The sequence below is a fragment of the Podarcis erhardii genome (assembly GCF_964252035.2).
Source record: "Podarcis erhardii genome assembly, chromosome: 15".
Taxonomy (NCBI): Eukaryota; Metazoa; Chordata; class Lepidosauria; order Squamata; family Lacertidae; genus Podarcis; species Podarcis erhardii.
This window is the reverse complement of record NC_138505.1, coordinates 11,016,407-11,034,618: the sequence shown is the minus strand read 5'-3', so window position 1 is coordinate 11,034,618 and position 18,212 is coordinate 11,016,407. Positions and strand designations below refer to the sequence as shown.

The 18,212-nt window shown below is 46.7% G+C and overlaps 1 protein-coding gene across 1 annotated transcript; it reads left to right on the top strand.

The window, feature by feature from the left end:
* The first annotated feature begins 253 nt into the window (after nucleotides 1–253).
* YIF1A (Yip1 interacting factor homolog A, membrane trafficking protein) lies at nucleotides 254–17,354 on the top strand. Its single transcript, XM_081841351.1, has 8 exons — nucleotides 254–452; nucleotides 3,773–3,993; nucleotides 5,300–5,404; nucleotides 7,586–7,664; nucleotides 9,143–9,200; nucleotides 10,805–10,960; nucleotides 13,507–13,600; nucleotides 16,157–17,354. The coding sequence occupies exons 1-8, from the start codon at nucleotides 422–424 to the stop codon at nucleotides 16,304–16,306; spliced, it is 894 nt and encodes a 297-aa protein (XP_081697477.1). The 5' UTR covers nucleotides 254–421; the 3' UTR covers nucleotides 16,307–17,354.
* The last annotated feature ends 858 nt before the right edge of the window (nucleotides 17,355–18,212 follow it).

Sequence of the window (18,212 nt, the reverse complement as noted above, 5' to 3'; positions counted from 1 at the left end):
AACTCTTCAACTGCCACATACAGTTTGTTAACTGCTAATAATTGTTTCGACAAAAGAGGGGCGGGGTGAATGGAACTTCCTCGCGCGCATGCGCCCTTAAGAGGACTTCTTACCGAATGTACAGCGGGAACTCCGCCCCTTTGGAACAGCTGCGAGGAAGCAAGGAAAAAAGAGAGAGTGAAATGGATACATTTCCCGCCAATCAGCGCTCAAAGCCCTGAGCGCAGCCACCGTAGCAGCCAATGGGAGGCCGAGGATTGCAGCGCTGAAGGCTTTGAGGACGTGGCTTGGACTTGCGTCTCCCTCCCCCTTCCTTTTGATCCGTCTTCAAGTCTCCCTCCCCCTCCCCCCCCACTTTGATTTCAAGTTGATCACACTTTCAGAAGAGGGGGCCCCGTTTTGCAAACTATCGCGGGGAGCCATGGCTTATCCCCCTGGCTATGGGGGCCCAGGTAAGACCTTGAGGGGGACTCGGAGGGGGGAAACGGAAAGGGGGTAACAGGCCCCAGACGGGGCTTCAATGTTGGGGTGCCGATTCCTTCCCCCAAGCAGTTGTATCCAGACAGTGTGGAAGAGGGGTCTGCTGAGGGGGGGGGCGCTTGCCTCGGGATCAGGGCCTTAGCACCAAAAGACCTTTCTCTCTCCCTGCCCCCGATAATCCTGTTGCTTCCTAAGGGGAGCTAAGTGGAAGGGGCCTGAACTCGGCCGCAGAGCACGTGCTTTTTGGGCTCTTGGACCGTCCTGGGTTCAGTTCCAAAGAGACTTGTAATCATAATTAAAGCATCCTCTTTTTTTTTATATAAATATTTATTAGAGTTTTTAAATACAAATGCACCAATAATAAACAATCTTACTTCTATCACAACGTAGTTTCCTCACTTCTTTGGTCTCCCTCACGTCTCCCGCTCCCATTTACATCGTTAAAAGATTTTTCCAAGCAAATTATCAACTTGTTTACGATCTTATATCCACTCAATCAAGTATAATCTAACAATTCTCCATAAAATTTATGTTTTCTTTAATCTCACTTATCATCAAGTTCAAAATCTAATTTAGTGGTGGCCAATTTTTTATAATCTAGCATCCTTCTTAACATTCAACCAAATTATGTTTTTGTAAATACATCTTAAATTTCTTCCAGTCTTCCTCAATCCTCTCTTCTCCCAGGTCTCGGATTCTGCCAGTCATCTCAGCTAATTGCATGTAGTCCATCAGCTGCATCTGCCACTCTTCCAGTGTGGGTAGATCTTGAGTTTTCCAGTTTTTTGCGATGAGTATCCTTGCTGCCGTTGTTGCATACATGAAAAATGTTCGGTCCTTCTTTAACACCTTCTGGCCGACAATACCCAGAAGGAAGGCCTCTGGTTTCTTAGGGAAGGTATACTTAAATACCTTTTTCAGCTCATTATATATCATTTCCCAGAAAGCCTTCACCTTAGGGCATGTCCACCAGAGGTGAAAGAATGTTCCTTCATTTTCTTTACATTTCCAACATTTATTATCAGACGAATGGTATATTTTGGCAAGTTTAACTGGGGTCATGTACCATCTATATATCATTTTCATTACATTTTCCTTCAGAGCATTACATGCAGTGAAGTTCAGCCCAGTGGTCCATAACCTTTCCCAGTCCTCGAACATAATGTTATACCCAATGTCCTGTGCCAACTTTATCATAGCCGATTTAACCATTTCGTCTTGTGTGTTCCATTTTAACAGCAAGTTATACATTCTAGATAGTACCTTAGTCTTTGGTTCTAACAATTCTGTTTCTAACTTCGATTTCTCCGCCTGGAACCCTAACTTTTTGTCATTTAAAGCATCCTCTTTGCTACGTGTTCTGCCCTCGTGGATAAAAGAGAGAGAGAAAGAGAGATTTAGCCTCTTTCACAAATCCTTAGTAAAAGTAAATAAATGTTGTTGCCTTCGTTTTCTTTCTGGTGTGTTTTAAAATTATTATTACTAGTCCTGGGTTGTATCCCAACTCAGTTCCACTTGGGATTTAACTGCTGAAATTAATGGACCTAAGTTAGTCATGCTTTTTAATTTAAGTGGGTCTATTCCGAACTAGCATTGGATACAGTTTGTTGTTATTGCTAAGTGATGTGTTGTAAAAGTTGTGGGTGGGTGGGTGTTTTCCCTTTTCTGTTTTTAATTGATTTTCATTATATATTTAAACTACCTTGAGTCCCAGTCCCCACCCCTTTTGGAATTGGAAAGGCAGGACACAAATCTCCTTTCAAAAAAAAATCTAGTTTGTTTATTCTAATAAATTAATAAATGGTTTGTAGTAGTAGGCCATAATTTAGTAAAAATGATGAGGATTCCTGTGGAGCTTCTCAATGAGAACTTGGGAGCCCTGTCCAGCCGCTGCTGAACTACAACTCCCATCATCCCTTGCCATCGGTCACGTTGGCTGGGGTTGATGGGAGTTGAAGTCTAACTACAACTACACGGCTGTCAGAGCAAAGCATTGCAAGCTTTACTCTCTCCTCCCCCCACCCCCAGTCTCATATTGTAGAGTTGGAAGGGACCCCAAGGATCATCTAGTCCAACCCCCCACGCAATGCAGGAATGTTTTGACCAATGTGGGGCTCGAACCCACAACCCGGTGATTAAGAGTCTCATGCTCTACCGACCGAGCTATCCCTGTCTCCTCTGCCTTAGGCAAACCTCATCTGCCAAAACAAAAAATTCCTTCCAGTAGCACCTTAAAGACCAACTAAGTTAGTTCTAGGTATGAGCTTTCGTGTGCATGCACACTTCTTCAGATACCATAGTTTTGACTATGGCAGACCAACATGGCTACCTATCTGTAACTCATCTGCCAAGTCGCCTTTCTCTCAAGATTTCTACCCTCAGTCTTCCATCCCTCACCTCCCACTTGGTTCTCGCTTGGAAGACTCTGTCATGCTTAGCAAGAAACCACGTTGCTCCTTTCCTTCCGTACTCTCCACCTTTGGGCTCAGAAGCAGGGTTTCCTCCTGCTGGAGGCCTTCGCAGGAGCATAAACATTCTCGCTGGGCTTGCCTCTCTTGGCGACTGTTTTGTCGTGGCCCCAAAACTCTCCCGTTGGGCAGGGGCAAAGTAGCTTGGCCTCGTATCTAATCGGCAGCCACCTTCTTACAGGGGGATAGTAGTTTCCTTCCTGAAGGCGCTTAGTCCTCCTGAGATTCTTATCTACCATTGTGAAACAGAGCTGAGTGTCCCGTAAGGAAATAAACCATATATTGGCCTTTATAATAATTGTGCTCAGATAAGATCCTTGGGTGAGGGACACGGGTGGCGCTGTGGTCTAAACCACAGAGCCTTGGGCTTGCTGATCAGAAGGTCAGCGGTTCGGATCCCTGCGATGGGGTGAGCTTCCGTTGCTCAGTCCCTGCTCCTGCCAACCTAGCAGTTCGAAAGCATGTCAAAGTGCAAGTAGATAAATAGGTACCACTCCAGTGGGAAGGTAAACAGTGTTTCTGTGCGCTGCTCTGGTTCGCCAGAAGCGGCTTAGTCAAGCTGGCCACATGACCTGGAAGCTGTCTGCGGACAAATGCCGGCTCCCTTGGCCTATAGAGTGAGATGAGCGCTGCAACCCCAGAGTCATCGGCGACTTGACCTAAGGGTCAGGGTTACCTTTACCTAAGATCCTTGGGACGTTATGTAACCCATGGTAGGTGTTTGTTCTTCCAAGCTCTTGTAAGGGTGTTTCTGACCATCTGATATGCCTTCTTTTCTTTAAAAAAATTATCTCTCCTCCCTACTAAAACCCTCTCTCTTGTAGGTTCTAAACACAGGACAAGGATCCCTCCCGTGCCGCAGAACGCAGATGCCCCCCAGCTCTTTGACGACACCAGTGCGGCCTACGGCCCCCAGCAGCCGGGTTACCCGGCCCCAGGCATCGACATGGGTTTCAACCAGATCTTTGCCGACCCAGTGGCCAACGTAGCAATGGCCTACGGCACCACCATCGCATCTCAGGGCAAGGACATCATGCACAAGGAGGTAGGAAGAGGCATTCATCCTATGGACTAGGCTTGTACGTCCAAAACGCTGTTACACCTCTTCATAAACAGTTGTGGCTTCCCCCAAAGGACTCTGGGGACTGTAGTTTAAGTGTGCCGTGAGTCAGTAGCTCCCAGAGTAGTTTAGCAATCAGTCTCTGTTCCCGGGGAAATCTGGGAATTGCAGCTCTGCGAGGAGGCTAAGGGTCTCCGAACGATGTCAAACTACAGTTCCCAGGTCGTCTGGGGGAAGCCTGTATAAAGTGGTACGGTGCTTTTAATGTAGGGTGCACATGGGGCCCTAAAATCATTGTATCATAAGCTTCCATGGCTGCATATTTCCTTCAGTACCCCCAAAGATTCTTGGGAACTGTAGTTCACCTCTTGCAGAGCTACAATTCCAAGCGCCATTAGCAAATAATGGTGGAAGGGGGAAGCCATGACTGGATAAAGTACTTTAAATGTGTAATGCAGGTGGGGCTGAGCTTAGGGTTGGTTCATTCTCCCCTTCTGGGTTTTGTGCGCTTCCTGTGCTCTTAACTAGCTGCAGGTTTTGCCCCCCCCCCCTTCATGCTTTTGGGACCCCCTCTCTAATATAAAACACTTTTTTTGCCAGCATGCTACAAAACTGGTGGAGGGGAGGGATAGGGGAAGAGATATCATTATACAGTGGTACCTTGGGTTACATATGCTTCAGGTTACAGACTCCACTAACCCAGAAATAGTACCTTGGGTTAAGAACTTTGCTTCAGGATAAGAACAGAAATTGTGCTCCGGTGGCGCGGCAGCAGCAGGAGGCCCCATTAGCTAAAGTGCTGCTTCAGGTTAAGAACAGTTTCAGGTTAAGAACGGACCTCCAGAACTAATTAAGTACTTAACCTGAGGTACCACTGTACTTGTCCACACAAAGTCTGCACCTATAAGCAGTGTGTTCATAAGCTGTGATTGTTGTCGTATCTTCCGTCCATTGACTGAAAGGGGCCATAGATTTATATTCCCAGCGCATCAATACCAGTCTTTTGGGTGTAGTAAGGGCACAGTGAATCCATTTATCCTGTCCAGTTGTCAGATTCCTTACGGAATCGTAGAATTGTAGAGAAGGAATGGACCACAAGGGTCATCTGGTCCAACCTTCTGTAATGCAGGAATGTTTTGTCCAAGGTGGGGCTCAAACTCACGACCCTGAGGTTAAGAATCTCACACTCTTATTGGCTGAGCTATCTCCCAGGTATAGTAGGTGTGTAATTCAGAAGAATACTTTCCTCTGAGCTGGATAATTTTTCATTCTCGAATTTTGCTTCCATCAGATCCATCGTTTTATGTCCATGAACAAACTGAAATACTTCTTTGCAGTGGACACCACTTACGTGATGAAGAAACTCGCCCTGTTGGTGTTTCCTTATGTACACCAGGTACGGATAGGGAGGCAGCGCTTTGCCCGCTGTTTCGGTTTGGGGGTCCCGGTTTTATTTATTTACAGCTTTTACACCCCACCCTTCAGCTGGAAAAGGCGCTTCATAGTGGCATACAGTTCTGAGATGGCCCCTCCTTGCCCTCAGGCTAACCACCATAAAAAGATACGTCATGTGAGGAAACAGGGTGGAGGAGGGAGGAGGAAAATAGCAAGCTCAAGCACAGGTTTCCAAAGTTACAGTTCTTTGTCAGTGGCGGTTCTGGCACTCTTGCACTCTGGCACTATCAAGATAAAGAGCCGTGCCGTTCCCATGGATGAAATCCGAGAGCAGAGCAGGTGACAGACATCTAGTTCAGGAGGACGGGGCAGTTTCTGCCACATAGTTCTTTCCTTAGACTGCTAACTTGGCAGCAGTTAGGATAATCACAGGAAGGAACTTAAAAGGGTCATTATAGCAACTTAGAGACTACACTGCTGGATTCCATTCTCTGCTATTGGTGGGTGGGGGAAAGAATCTGGGTGCGTTCAAAAAAGAGAAGACATGTACTCACAGTATTTCCAGGCATGTACAGAGTGCCTTTCTCATGCCATTGGCCTGGGCCTCAGCAAGGGTGGTGGTTGGGGATAATAATAATAATAATAATAATAATAATAATAATAATAATAATAATAATAATTATAGTCAAAACAAAACAAATTCCTTCCAGTAGCACCTTAAAGACCAACTAAGTCAGTTCTTGGTATGAGCTTTCGTGTGCATGCACACTTCTTCAGATATCTTCAGTTCTTGGTATCTGAAGAAGTGTGCATGCACACGAAAGCTCATACCAAGAACTGACTTAGTTGGTCTTTAAGGTGCTACTGGAAGGAATTTGTTTTGTTTTGACTATGGCAGACCAACACGGCTACCTATCTGTAATAATAATTATAATTACTCATACTTTGCCCATCTGACTGGGTTGCCCCAGCCACTCTGGGTGACTTCCAACAAATTAAAAACTCAGCAAAACATCAAACATTAAAAACTAACTGCCCTGTGCAGGGCAGCCTTCAGGCATCTTCTAAAAGTCAGATAGTTGTTTATTGCCTTGACATCTGATGGGAGGGCGTTCCACAGGGCAGGCGCCACTACTGAGAAGGCCCTCTGCCTGGTTCCCTGTAGCTTCACTTCTCGCAATGAGGGAATCTCCAGAAGGCCCTCGGAGCTGGACTTCAGTGTCCAGGCTGAACGACGGGGGTGGAGATGCTCCTTCAGGTATACAGAGCCGAGGTGAAGTTTTACAAAATTATGCATGGTACAGAAGAAGTAGATAGAGGAGTTTTTTCCTCTCTCTTTCATAATAACTGGAAATGGGGGTCTTCCAATGAAGTGAAGTGGGGGTAGATTCAGGACAGATGAGAGGGAGGGCTTCTTCACACGGCGTATGTAGTTAACTATAAGGCAGGTTCCTATGTTTCTAGTTATGTCAGCCATTTATTTCAGAACCATGAGGACTGACATCTTAGAAGGCAGCTTCTTATGCTCCTACATTTTGTTTGAAAGGGACAGCTTGGGTGCAGGATACCTTAAGGATCACTTGAGAGACCTTGTATCCCAGCTCAATCACTGAGATCATTCGGAGGAGAGGGGCTTGCTATTCCCCCGTGTTACAGAGCCTGGCTTCTATTCGAAGTTGAGAATTTGGTTGTCGAACACGCTTCAGTCAGAGATGCGGCAGGCACCCTCGCTGTTGACTTTCAGGAGTCTCTTGAAGACTTTTTAATGCTGTCAGGCCTAGGCAGATGTTTCAAAACAAAATCTGTGGTGCTTTATGTTTTAACAGTGAACGCTGCTCAAATATTCTACAATACAGTGGTACCTCGGGTTACATATGCTTCAGGTTACATACGCTTCAGGTTACACACTCCGCTTGCCCAGAAATAATGCTTCAGGTTAAGAACTTTGCTTCAGGTTAAGCACAGTTTCAGGTTAAGAATGGATCTCTGGAACGAATTAAGTACTTAACCCGAGGTACCACTGTACAGAAAAATAAAAATAAAATATCTGCGCTTTTCCCACCTCATCTTCAGTGCCGTTTGAGAACAAATGTGAACCCCCCTTTAAAAAAATAATAATAGTGTTTTGAAACAGGTTTTGGGCAGCCAGCTCTCACCTGTGCCTATTATTGTTCCTCTACAGAACTGGGAAGTCCGCTACCACAGAGATGTCCCCCTCACGCCACGGCAGGACGTCAACGCTCCAGACCTCTACATTCCTAGTGAGTGGAGGCTCTCTCTTGAAAATAGGAGAGTTTCTTTACTTATTCCTTATTTTACCATTAGTAACAACTCAAAAGTACAGTAGCACAGTGTTTCATCATACTGTATTCAAAGCAAACAAGCAATCAGTAACAAGAGAAAGAAATGATGACACACCAGTATAAATCAGACCATCCTTATTTCCTGAGCTGGCGTGGAGGGTTAATGTTTAGCACTGGAGTACGAAGCACAGGAAATAAAATCTCATCCGATGACAAGAAAGCCTTCTGGATCCTCCACCATCTTTCTGTACCCCCAGAAACACAGTTTATTTTTTCCACAGTAGCCAAGGTCCACAATTTATTTATTTTTAGCACAAATGCGTATTTTTTCCCAAGGTTTTCCATTACTGGGCTGCTGAAATCCTAGCTAACGTCCATGCCAAAATTTATTTAGAGTGGCCAAGTTTTATGTTGCCTGTCCACATATAGTGGTACCTCGGGTTACAAACGCTTCAGGTTAGACGCTTCAGGTTACAGACTCTGCTAACCCAGAAATAGTACCTTGGGTTAAGAACTTGGCTTCAGGATGAGAACAGAAATCGTGCGGCGGCAGCGGGAGGCCCCATTAGCTAAAGTGGTACCTCAGGTTAAGAACAGTTTCAGGTTAAGAACGGACCTCCGAACGAATTAAGTTCTTAACCTGAGGTACCACTGTATTGATAGTTTTTGGGAAAACTGAACAGGTGATTCATAGCTGTGTTTCTTGATGTTCACCTCTGCCCTGGCCTAATACACAGGGGTTGTTAGTTTTAAAAAGCACTTTCTAAAGCAGAGGTTGGGGGTGGTTTTCAGACTGAGGGCCACATTTCTGTGTGCACAGCCTCCTGGGGGCCACATTCAGTTTGTGGGCAGGGCCAGAGGAATAAGTTTATTAGGGTGCTTTCGGAGACATCTCTATTCCTCTCACGGAGCTACAATTCCCAGTGTAGCTTAACAATCAATCCCTTTTCACAGGGAGCGCTGGATATTGCCGCTCTGTGAGGGGAATTGGGGGCGGTGTATTCTAACAACTCTCAGTACCCTTTACAAACTAGGTTTTCCAGGATTTTCTGGGGGACTCCATCACTGTTTAAAGTGCTGTGGTCCTGCTTTAAATGTGCAGCGTAGATGGGACCCAGTTTCCAAAGCAACAGTGTTAAAGAAATCGTTGGTCTTGCTTCAAATTTTTAGTGTATCTCTTAGAGCAGGGACGAGGAGCCTGTGTCTCTGCGGGTGTCATTGGACTCCAGCCCCCATCATCCCAAACCTTTCGTCACCTGGGCTGATGAGAATTACAGGCTCCCCGTTCTTGTTTTAGAGCTAATCTAGACAGGATAGCTAATTATAGTAGAAGCTAACTCTCTACCCTTTTCACCCCCCCCCCGGAAAACTGCAGTTTGTTCCATCAAAGTGGCTAGTTCTTATGAGTGTGATTCTTATTCTTCCCCTCTCTCCAGGTATGGCTTTCATTACGTATATCTTACTTGCTGGGATGGCACTTGGTTTACAGAAAAGGTAAGGAACGAGGTTTCCTCCCCACCCCCACCCTCTTAATTCCCACATCTGGAGGTCACAGATTCCTTATTCCTGCTTCATTTCATAAATTGCCCTCTGTAGTAATGATGCTAAATAATCATAGAGTTGGGAGGGACTACATGACCCTTCCAACTCTATGATTACAAGTAGGCAGAGATGCTCTTGTAAAACTCGACTTCCTTCCTCCTCTTTCTGTGGTTCCTTAAATTTATTTTTATCATTTCCTGCATATTACAAATTAGCTTACTCTTTTCTTCATCTGCTTTAATTATATACTCTTATGAAACTGCATGTTACTGAAGTAATCCTGCCAATGTCCTCATCTGTTTACATTTTGTTTTTTTAAATATTCAATAAACCATTTCCATGCTTTTATAAAAAAGTTTGTTATCTTGATTTCTTATTTTTCCGGTAAGTTTCGCCATTTCTGCATAGTCCATAAGTTTTTGTATCCATTCTTCTTTCGTTGGGACTTCTTTCCATTTTTGGGCAAATAACATTCTTGCCACTGAATAAATTTCTATGCTATTTAGGTACCGTATTTTTCGCCCTATAGGACGCACTTTTTCCCCTCCAAAAATGAAGGGGAAATCTGTGTGCGTCCTATGGCGTGAATACAGGCTTTCGCTGAAGCTTGGAGACCGAGACGGGTCGTGCGCATCGACCCCTCTCGCTCTCCAGGCTTCAGGAAGCTATGAGCTAGCCTGGGGAGCCTGCGGGAGTTCCCGCAGGGCTCCCTAGGCTGCAGATAGCAGCCTGCCGCCCAGCGCGCGGGGCGCCCTGAAGCAGAGTGCCCCTCCCGCCGGGCAGACATCCGCAGCATGGGGAGCCCTGTGGGAGTTCCCACAGGGCTCCCCACGCTGCGGATAGCAGCCTGCCGCCCGGCGCGAGGGGCACCCTGAAGCAGAGCGCCCCTCGCGCTGGGCAGACATCAGCCAGCCCCACAAGCTCGGGGGACAGCGGGGAGGTGGAGCGCCGCCATACCCCCCCCTTTATTTCCCCCCCAAAAAACTAGGTGCGTCCTATGGGACGGAGCGTCCTATGGGACAAAAAATACGGTAGTTCTACCCCTATAATTCCCAGAAGAAAAGCTTCTGTTTTTTTCTGTTTTTTTTTTTTTACAAATGTTACTTTAAACATCTTTTTCAATTCATTATATATCATTTCCCAGTAAGCTTTAACCTTGCCACAAGACCACCACATATGATAAAAAGTACCTTCTTTCTCTTTGCATTTCCAACACTTATTCAATTTTGATTTATACATTTTTGCCAGTTTATTCGGTGATAGATGCCATCGATATAACATTTCCGTATAGTTTTCTCTTAAGCCGTAGCATGCTGTGAATTTTATGTCCGTATTCCACAATCCTTCCTACGCTTCCATATCTATATTATAACTAGTATCTATTGCCCAATGTATAATTGAGGATTTTACTTGCTCGTCCTTTGTCTGATAATCCAATAATATCTTAGACATTTTAGACATTAACATTGCATTCCAACAGCCAGACTCTTCTTACATATTTATGTTCGTTCCTGACGTTCATTCTGTTCTGCTCTTTCCGCCTTGTTCCTTCCTAGGTTTTCACCAGAGGTCCTGGGCATGTGTGCCAGCACGGCGTTCGTGTGGGTCGTGATTGAGGTTCTTGCCCTTTTGCTGGGCCTGTACCTTGTGACGGTCCAGAGCGACCTGGGCACTTTCGACCTGCTTGCTTATTGCGGCTACAAATACGTTGGGTAAGTAGGCCTCTCCCTTCTGCCTTGTGGCCGGCACGCTGTTGGCCTAGCACACTGGGAAGGAACCGTAAGCCCTCTGAATATTGGATGGACTCCAGCTCCTAGCAGCCCAAGCCAGCAAGGCCAGTGGTCAGGAATGATGGCGACTGGGGTCCAGCAACATCAGGAGGGCCACATCTCTGGCCTAGCGGTCCTTGGGACCATAGGAGGCTGTGTTTACATGAGGTCAGACTTCTTGTTGCATGTTTCTCCAACTTGGCTCTTCCACTTGGGGTCTTTAGAGGTGTTTAAACTGACTGTTGTATTTTCTTCGTTGCGGCTTTAATGTGGCTCAGGACCACAATACCTCAAGGATTGCCTCTCCTCACATGAACTGAATCAGACCCTGCAATCACTCTCTGAGGCTCTTCTCTGTGTGTCCCTCTCTGGGATGTCCAGGGGGGGCAACATGGGGACAGGCCTTCACAGGGGACAGGCCTGCTTGTGGAATGTTCTCCCCAACGAGGCTCACCTGGCACCCTCTTTGTCTAGTTATAGGCACCAGGCAATAACTTTAATTTAGTGTGACCTTTTGGCCCTTAATTAGAGTACCTGCGGCCTCTTTTAGCGGAACTGGATCTATAAGACCTATCTTTTGTGTGTGTTTAGTTATGTTTTTCGTTTGTGTTTTGAAGTGTTGTGTTTGCTGTAATTGTTTGTAGTATTTACCTTGTGTTTGTAAGTTGCTTTGGGTCACTTTTGTGAGGAATATACAGAGTATTATCATCATCATCATCATCATCCACCACCAGCACAACTCCCTTTTTGTAATGACTTCACCACACACCTCCATGCAGTGTTGTGATGTGAGATGCAGCCCTCTGAATGTTCTTGGATTCCAGCTCCCATCAGCCTCAGCCAGCAGTGATCAGGGATGATGGGAATTGTAGTCCAGCAACACCTGGAGCACCACCCCCATTCCCCATCCATTCTAGGTCCTGCCACTCTCCAAAAATTCTCTATATTGTGCCTCTGGGCATTTGCCAAATACAGCCATCACCTAATGTCCCATCCATGTTCAGATGGGAAGCAAAGACTTCTGATTCAGAAGGTGAATGTACAGGCAGTCTTTTAAAAACACACGTGCACAGACATATTTATTTGGTTAAATTGGAAATTGTGATATACATTTAAATTTTATAACTGAAAAGATTGTTCTGGGGAAATTTCCCAACACAGTAAGTTAGCATTGATTTTTTTAATGCAAATTATGTGATTGATATTTGCAGTACAGTGGTACCTCAGGTTAAGTACTTAATTCATTCCAGAGGTCCGTACTTAATCTGAAACTGTTCTTAACCTGAAGCACCACTTAAGCTAATGGGGCCTCCTGCAAAGTTCTTAACCTGAGGTACTATTTCTGGGTTAGCGGAGTCTGTAACCTGAAGCGTATGTAACCTGAAGCGTATGTAACCTGAAGCGTATGTAACCTGAGGTACCACTGTATCTATCCAGAGAGTCTATATAGTTATGCTAGAGTTGCCACATTTCAAAAAGTGAAAATCCGGACACAAAAGTTGTTGAGTTCAAAAAAAAAATTGAAGTTTTTGAGCTGTTTTTAAGGAAAGTCGCCAAAATCTTGACTTCAGACATGGGTTTCCATACATCTGGATTTTCCCGGACATTTAAGCAAATTCTGCCCGGACACTGTTTCTGATGGCTGTATTCCGGACTTTGGCAACCCTAAATTATGCATACACATAAATGTCACATATAGGGAAACAGTTCTGCAGTTACCTTGTTTAAAAACTACAGTGGTGCCCCGCAAGACGAACGCCTCGCAAGACGGAAAACCCGCTAGACGAAAGGGTTTTCCGTTTTGGAGGCGCTTCGCAAAACGAATTTCCCTATGGGCTTGCTTCGCAAGACGAAAATGTCTTGTGAGTTCCTGCGGGTTTTTTCCCCCTTTCCCCCCCTTTTCCCCTGATCCGCTGATAAGCCGCTTAACAGCTGATCGCTAAAAGCCGCTAAACCGCTAATAGCGCTAATCTGCTAAGCTGTCAATGGGCTTGCTTCGCAAGACGAAAAAACCGCAATACGAAGAGCCTCACGGAACGGATTAATTTCGTCTTGCGAGGCACCACTGTACCACCATTTGCTTTTACTAATAAACAGAATTTTTGCCTCCCATAATGCTTCCAGTATTACTCCCCCAAAATTTTAAGTTAAACTTGTATGATTCCAGCACCGAATATATTTATGCCAACAATTTTAAGAATCTCCCCCCCCCCTGCCCCACCCTCACGATCACATCATTTCCCCAAAGTTTCTTTTTAATATGCTATGCGTAGGCACCTTTGTGTCCCGGCACCTCGTAAGCTTTAAAAAATTTCTATAAAGCTTTCAGTGCTGAGAACTGACATGCGTCTCGCCTGACTAAAAGGGGGTGATTGGCAGAGATCTTAACAACAGCTGTGAATCTCAGAATGCTGGGTCTGGATGACAGCCTTGACAGGAGGGGATTTAACAGCCATGATCACACTTGCCATTTCCTCCTCCTCCTCCAGGATGATCCTAGCTGTGGTGGGCGGCCTCGTGTTTGGCAGCAATGGCTATTATATCGCCTTGGCTTGGGCTTCCTGCGCTCTTATGTATTTCATGGTGAGTACTGGGATCTGGGCCCTGGCACTCCCAGGGTGCCGTGGGGCCGGAAGTCTCGTCAGCAGGCCTTTCCCGGGGACGTACAGAGTTCCTGGTAGATCAGACCAAAGGGAATGAGGAGCCTGCGAGCTTCTGCAAGCTGCTAGACAACAACAACACTCACATTTAAAACATCTATGGCACCACTTAATAATAATAATAATAATAATATATTATTTGTACCCCGCCCATCTGGCTGGGTTTCCCCAGCCACTCTGGGCAGCTTCCAACAAAGATTAAAAATACATTAGAATGTCACACATTAAAAACTTCCCTGAACAGGGCTGCCTTCAGATGTCTTCTAAATGTTAGGTAGTTGTTTACTTCTTTGACATCTGGTGGGAGGGCGTTCCACAGGGTGGGCGCCACTACCGAGAAGGCCCTCTGCCTGGTTCCCTGTAACTTATTGCAATGAGGAAACCATCAGAAGGCCCTTGGCGCTGGGCCTCAGCGTCCGGGCAGAACGATGAGGGTGGAGACGCTCCTTTAGGTATACTGGATCGAGGCCGTTTAGGGCTTTAAAGGTCAACACCAACACTTTGAAATGTGCTCGGAAATGTACTGGGAGCCAATGCAGGTCTTTCAAGACCGGTGTTATGTGGTCTCGGCGAGTCTAGCTGCCGCATTCTGGATTAGTTGTAGTTTCTGGGTCACCTTCAAAGGTAGCCCCACGTAGAGCTCATTGCAGTAGTACAAGCGGGAGATAACTTTAAACCGTCATGGCTTCCTGCAAAGCATTCTGGGAGCCAAGGACGTCTTAAGCATATGTGGCGCTGGGGTGCAAAGATCTGCCTGGCACCCCCCTCCCAGTTGCCCAGTCCCAGGTGCGCAGGAGGGCAGAGCCGTCCGCCCGCCCATCTCAGCATCTTGCTGGCTCGGTCACTCCCGAACCCGCGGTGCAGAGCTGCCCGCAGTAGAAGAGCCTGCTGTGGTGCTCCGACTGACGGGTGGGCTCTTCCCCGGATTCAACTCTCGGGCCCCGGACTCTCGGCCTGGCGCCCCTGAGAGCCCAGCGCCCGGGTGCCCTGCACCCCTAGCGCCAATGGGTAAGACGGCCCTGCTGGGAGCTGCAGTTTGTGTAAGGGAGCAGAGAGTTATCAGGCGACCCCCCCCCCGCCCCGCCCCTGAGCTTACAGTTATCACACAGAGTGGTTATACAATCTGTCCCTGGGAACTCTGGGAATTGCAGCTCTGAATGGAAAAGGGGGTCTCTCTGCAGAATTAGATAAGACGACAGGAAGGATTTGAAACCTGCGGGACCAGAGATTCTCAGAGGACTGGAATAAATATGTGAACTATTTGAAAAGCAATTGTAAACAACAGATTATGCTAGTAGGAATACAAGAAGTTTTGTACGGAGGGATATATGAAATATTGCAAGGAAGATTATGAAGAGAGTTATTAGTTAAGAAAATTAAAAGTAATAGTGAAATTAAGAAATGTAAATTAAGTGGGAAAGATTGGAAAATTTTCAGATGTGATTGACGGAAGTCAAAAAATTGTATAAGATATGAAATTGTGTTAAATGATTGCTGACAATATGTTAAAAAAATTATATATATATACACACACACACACACACACACACACACACACACACCGTATTTTTCGCTCTATAGGACGCACTTTTTCCCCTCCAAAAATTAAGGTGAAATGTGTGTGCGTCCTATAGAGCGAATGCAGGCTGCGCCGCTAAGCCCAAAGGCAGAACAGGGAGACGGAGCACTGCGGAGCGCTACGTCTCGTCGTTCTAGCTTGGGGACGGCTGTGCGCAAAGCCTCTCCAGGGCAGCGGGGCGCTGTGCTCCAAAGGCTTCAGGGATCTTTGAGGCTGATGGTGGGGGAAAGCAGCACTTCCCTCCACCACCAGCCCCACAAGCTCGGGTGAATGCACCTTGAACGCACCTTGTTTTAGATGGGGAGAACAAGGGAAAAATTTTTTTTCCCCTGTTCTCCCCCTCCTATGGTCCGGTATGTCCTACGGTCCGCTGCGTCCTATAGAGCGAAAAATACGGTGTGTGTGTGTGTGTGTGTGTGTGTGTATATGGAAAAAAGGGTCCATAACACCCCTCAGCGCCTTTAGCAAACTGCAGTTTCCAAGGTTCTCTGGGGGAAGCCGTGAGGGTTTAAAGTGGTATAACAGTGCTTTAAATGTGGCTGTGGCCTACAACTCCCACCATCCCTATTTGCCATGCTGCCTCAGGGCCGATGGGAGTTGAGGAGTCCAGCAACATCGCTCAGCAGCGTCAAGGTTGCAGGTTCAATCCCCGTTAGGGACAGCTGCTTATTCTTTCAGATCAAGGGGACTGGTACTAGATGAGCCCCAGGGTCCCCTTCCGACTCAATATTATTCTGTGAGATAGCAGGGTCACAAGTTTCTAGCTGCATGAACACCTAGGGAGGCTGCAGGTCGCCCACCCTTGCTTTTACAATAAAGGAGTGATTTGTGGGGTGGGGAGAGAGGCAAGTCTTCTTCCTTAACCTCTGATGTGTGGCATATTTCCTCCCTCTGAACCAGGTACGCTCCTTGCGGATGAAGATCCTTCCTTCAATGGTGCAGGAAGGGATGAGCCGGCCTAGCGGGAGAGCGCAGATGTACGTCACCCTCGCAGCCGCCGCCTTCCAGCCTCTGATCCTCTATTGGCTGACTGCACAGCTGGTTCATTAGGCGACGCGGAGGAGATGACCCATCCGTGGCAGCCCCAACGTTTGCCTGGGGGTGGGGCTGGCTTTGCAAGGACCCCTCTCTCTTCCTGCCCTCTTATTTCTCCCACCCACCGGCCCCAAATCCCCTGAAGTACACACTCCACTTTTTCCTGGCCATTCAATCCTGGGCCTTGCGAAGGAGGACGGGGGCTCCGCTGACGCAAGGAATGATGCCGAATAAGGGAGGTGCCACGTCTTCTCGAGGGGCTCCCTGCCCCCTACAAAATCATGAGAGCGGAGGGGAAGTGAGGACTGTCAAAACTATCCAGGCTTGACACTGCCTGCCCCCCCCCCCGCCCCGGGCTTGACTCCCAAATCTGTGGCCTGTTCCATTTCCACTGGTCGTAAACGTCTCCTTGCTTGGGGTGTTCATGGGGGCAGACTCAGATAGATAGGGTGGGGCAGGGTTGTTCCAAACACTTCCCCCCACCCCCTTGGTGCTCCTGGGAGCACTTTTGCTATGCAAAGAATTTTTAAGAACATGACTTCTGGTGTATTATTACCTTCTGGAGCAAAGTACCCTTTTTCCCTCTTCTGAAAATCAGCTGGTTTACTTTAAATGACTTCTCCTGCGTGCCCCCCGACCTGGTGGTCTTTTAACCCCCAGCACCACCAGCTGAGTATTGACAGTGGACCCCCCCCAAAAAACCCCCCCCCACCCTCTGCTGTTGTGTTGTCAGAGAGCGGACGCCCTCACCTCTCAAGGACTGTGTACTACTGGTCATAACACATCAGATGCTGTATTGTTGAGGTACTTTCAAACTCTTCCCCACTTGTTTTCTCATATATATATATAAATATTAACCTTTGCTGGGGGTTTTAAAAAATGTCTATACTGCCACAGATACAAGCCAGCAAAGGGGGGGGGGGAACCTTAACGAAATCTGCAAAGCCACTAAGTTGTGTCTTGTAGCCAACTTTCAGAGGAAAGACTTCGCATTTCAACTTTCCCCCCATCTGTTTATGGGAGAGTTCGTTCTTGGAAGCGATGATAAAAATGTGCTTGACAACTTGTGCGTGTGTTCACATTTCATCCGGCTGGGGGGTGGCTGCCAACTTTCTCCCTCCCCCAGCAAAGCGCCTGTGCTTCTTTATTTTAAGAATGGTGTGTGACTAAATAGGCTTTGCTTGATCTAGTACTGCCGCAAAAAGCAACCCCTCATGGTTTTCTCTTTGGGCACATTCACACCATAAAGTGGCATGATAACACTTTAAACTGTCATGGCATCCCCCAGAGAATTCTGGGAACTCCCATTCTAGGAACTGTAGCCCTGTGAGGAATAGGGAATTGTTAATAATAATAATAATAATAATAATAATAATAATAATATTTATACCCCACCCATCTCACTGGGTTGCCCCAGCCACTCTCGGTGGGTCCCAACAATATACTAAAAACACAGTAAAACAATCATTAAAAACTTCCCCGAAGAGTGCTGAGTATTGTTCACAGACTACCTAGCTCCTCACAGGGCCACAATTCCTAGAGTGATTTAATGGCCAGGGTTACTCTGAAAATTGTAGCTCTGTGAGTGGGGAATATGTAAGTCTATAACAACTCTCAGCACCCTTAACAAACTACATTTCCCAGGATTCTTTGGGTGAAGTCACAGCTGTTTTAAGTGGTACCCTAGTGCTTTTAAATGTGTGGAGCAAATGTGGGCCTTCACTTCACCGCTATCCTCTTAGCTTAGAATAGTTACTCACCTCTGACGCCAGGCGGCAGCAGACGCATCACGGACCAGCTGCAGAGAGACTGCTTTGGTACTTGGCTGTGTGTGGGATGTCTGTGTGCCCGCATGTTTGTTTCTCAGTGGCTTGTCTGAAGGAGCGTTTATTGGAGTGAAGGGGGAAAAAAAATTTGTTCA

Excerpts from the sequence above, each read along its gene's own strand:
- YIF1A (XM_081841351.1), top strand. The coding sequence starts at position 422 with ATGGCTTATCCCCCTGGCTATGGGGGCCCAG. Across the intron at positions 5,405-7,585 it reads TGTTTCCTTATGTACACCAG|AACTGGGAAGTCCGCTACCA; the intron begins GTACGGATAGGG and ends GTTCCTCTACAG. Across the intron at positions 9,201-10,804 it reads GCACTTGGTTTACAGAAAAG|GTTTTCACCAGAGGTCCTGG; the intron begins GTAAGGAACGAG and ends GTTCCTTCCTAG.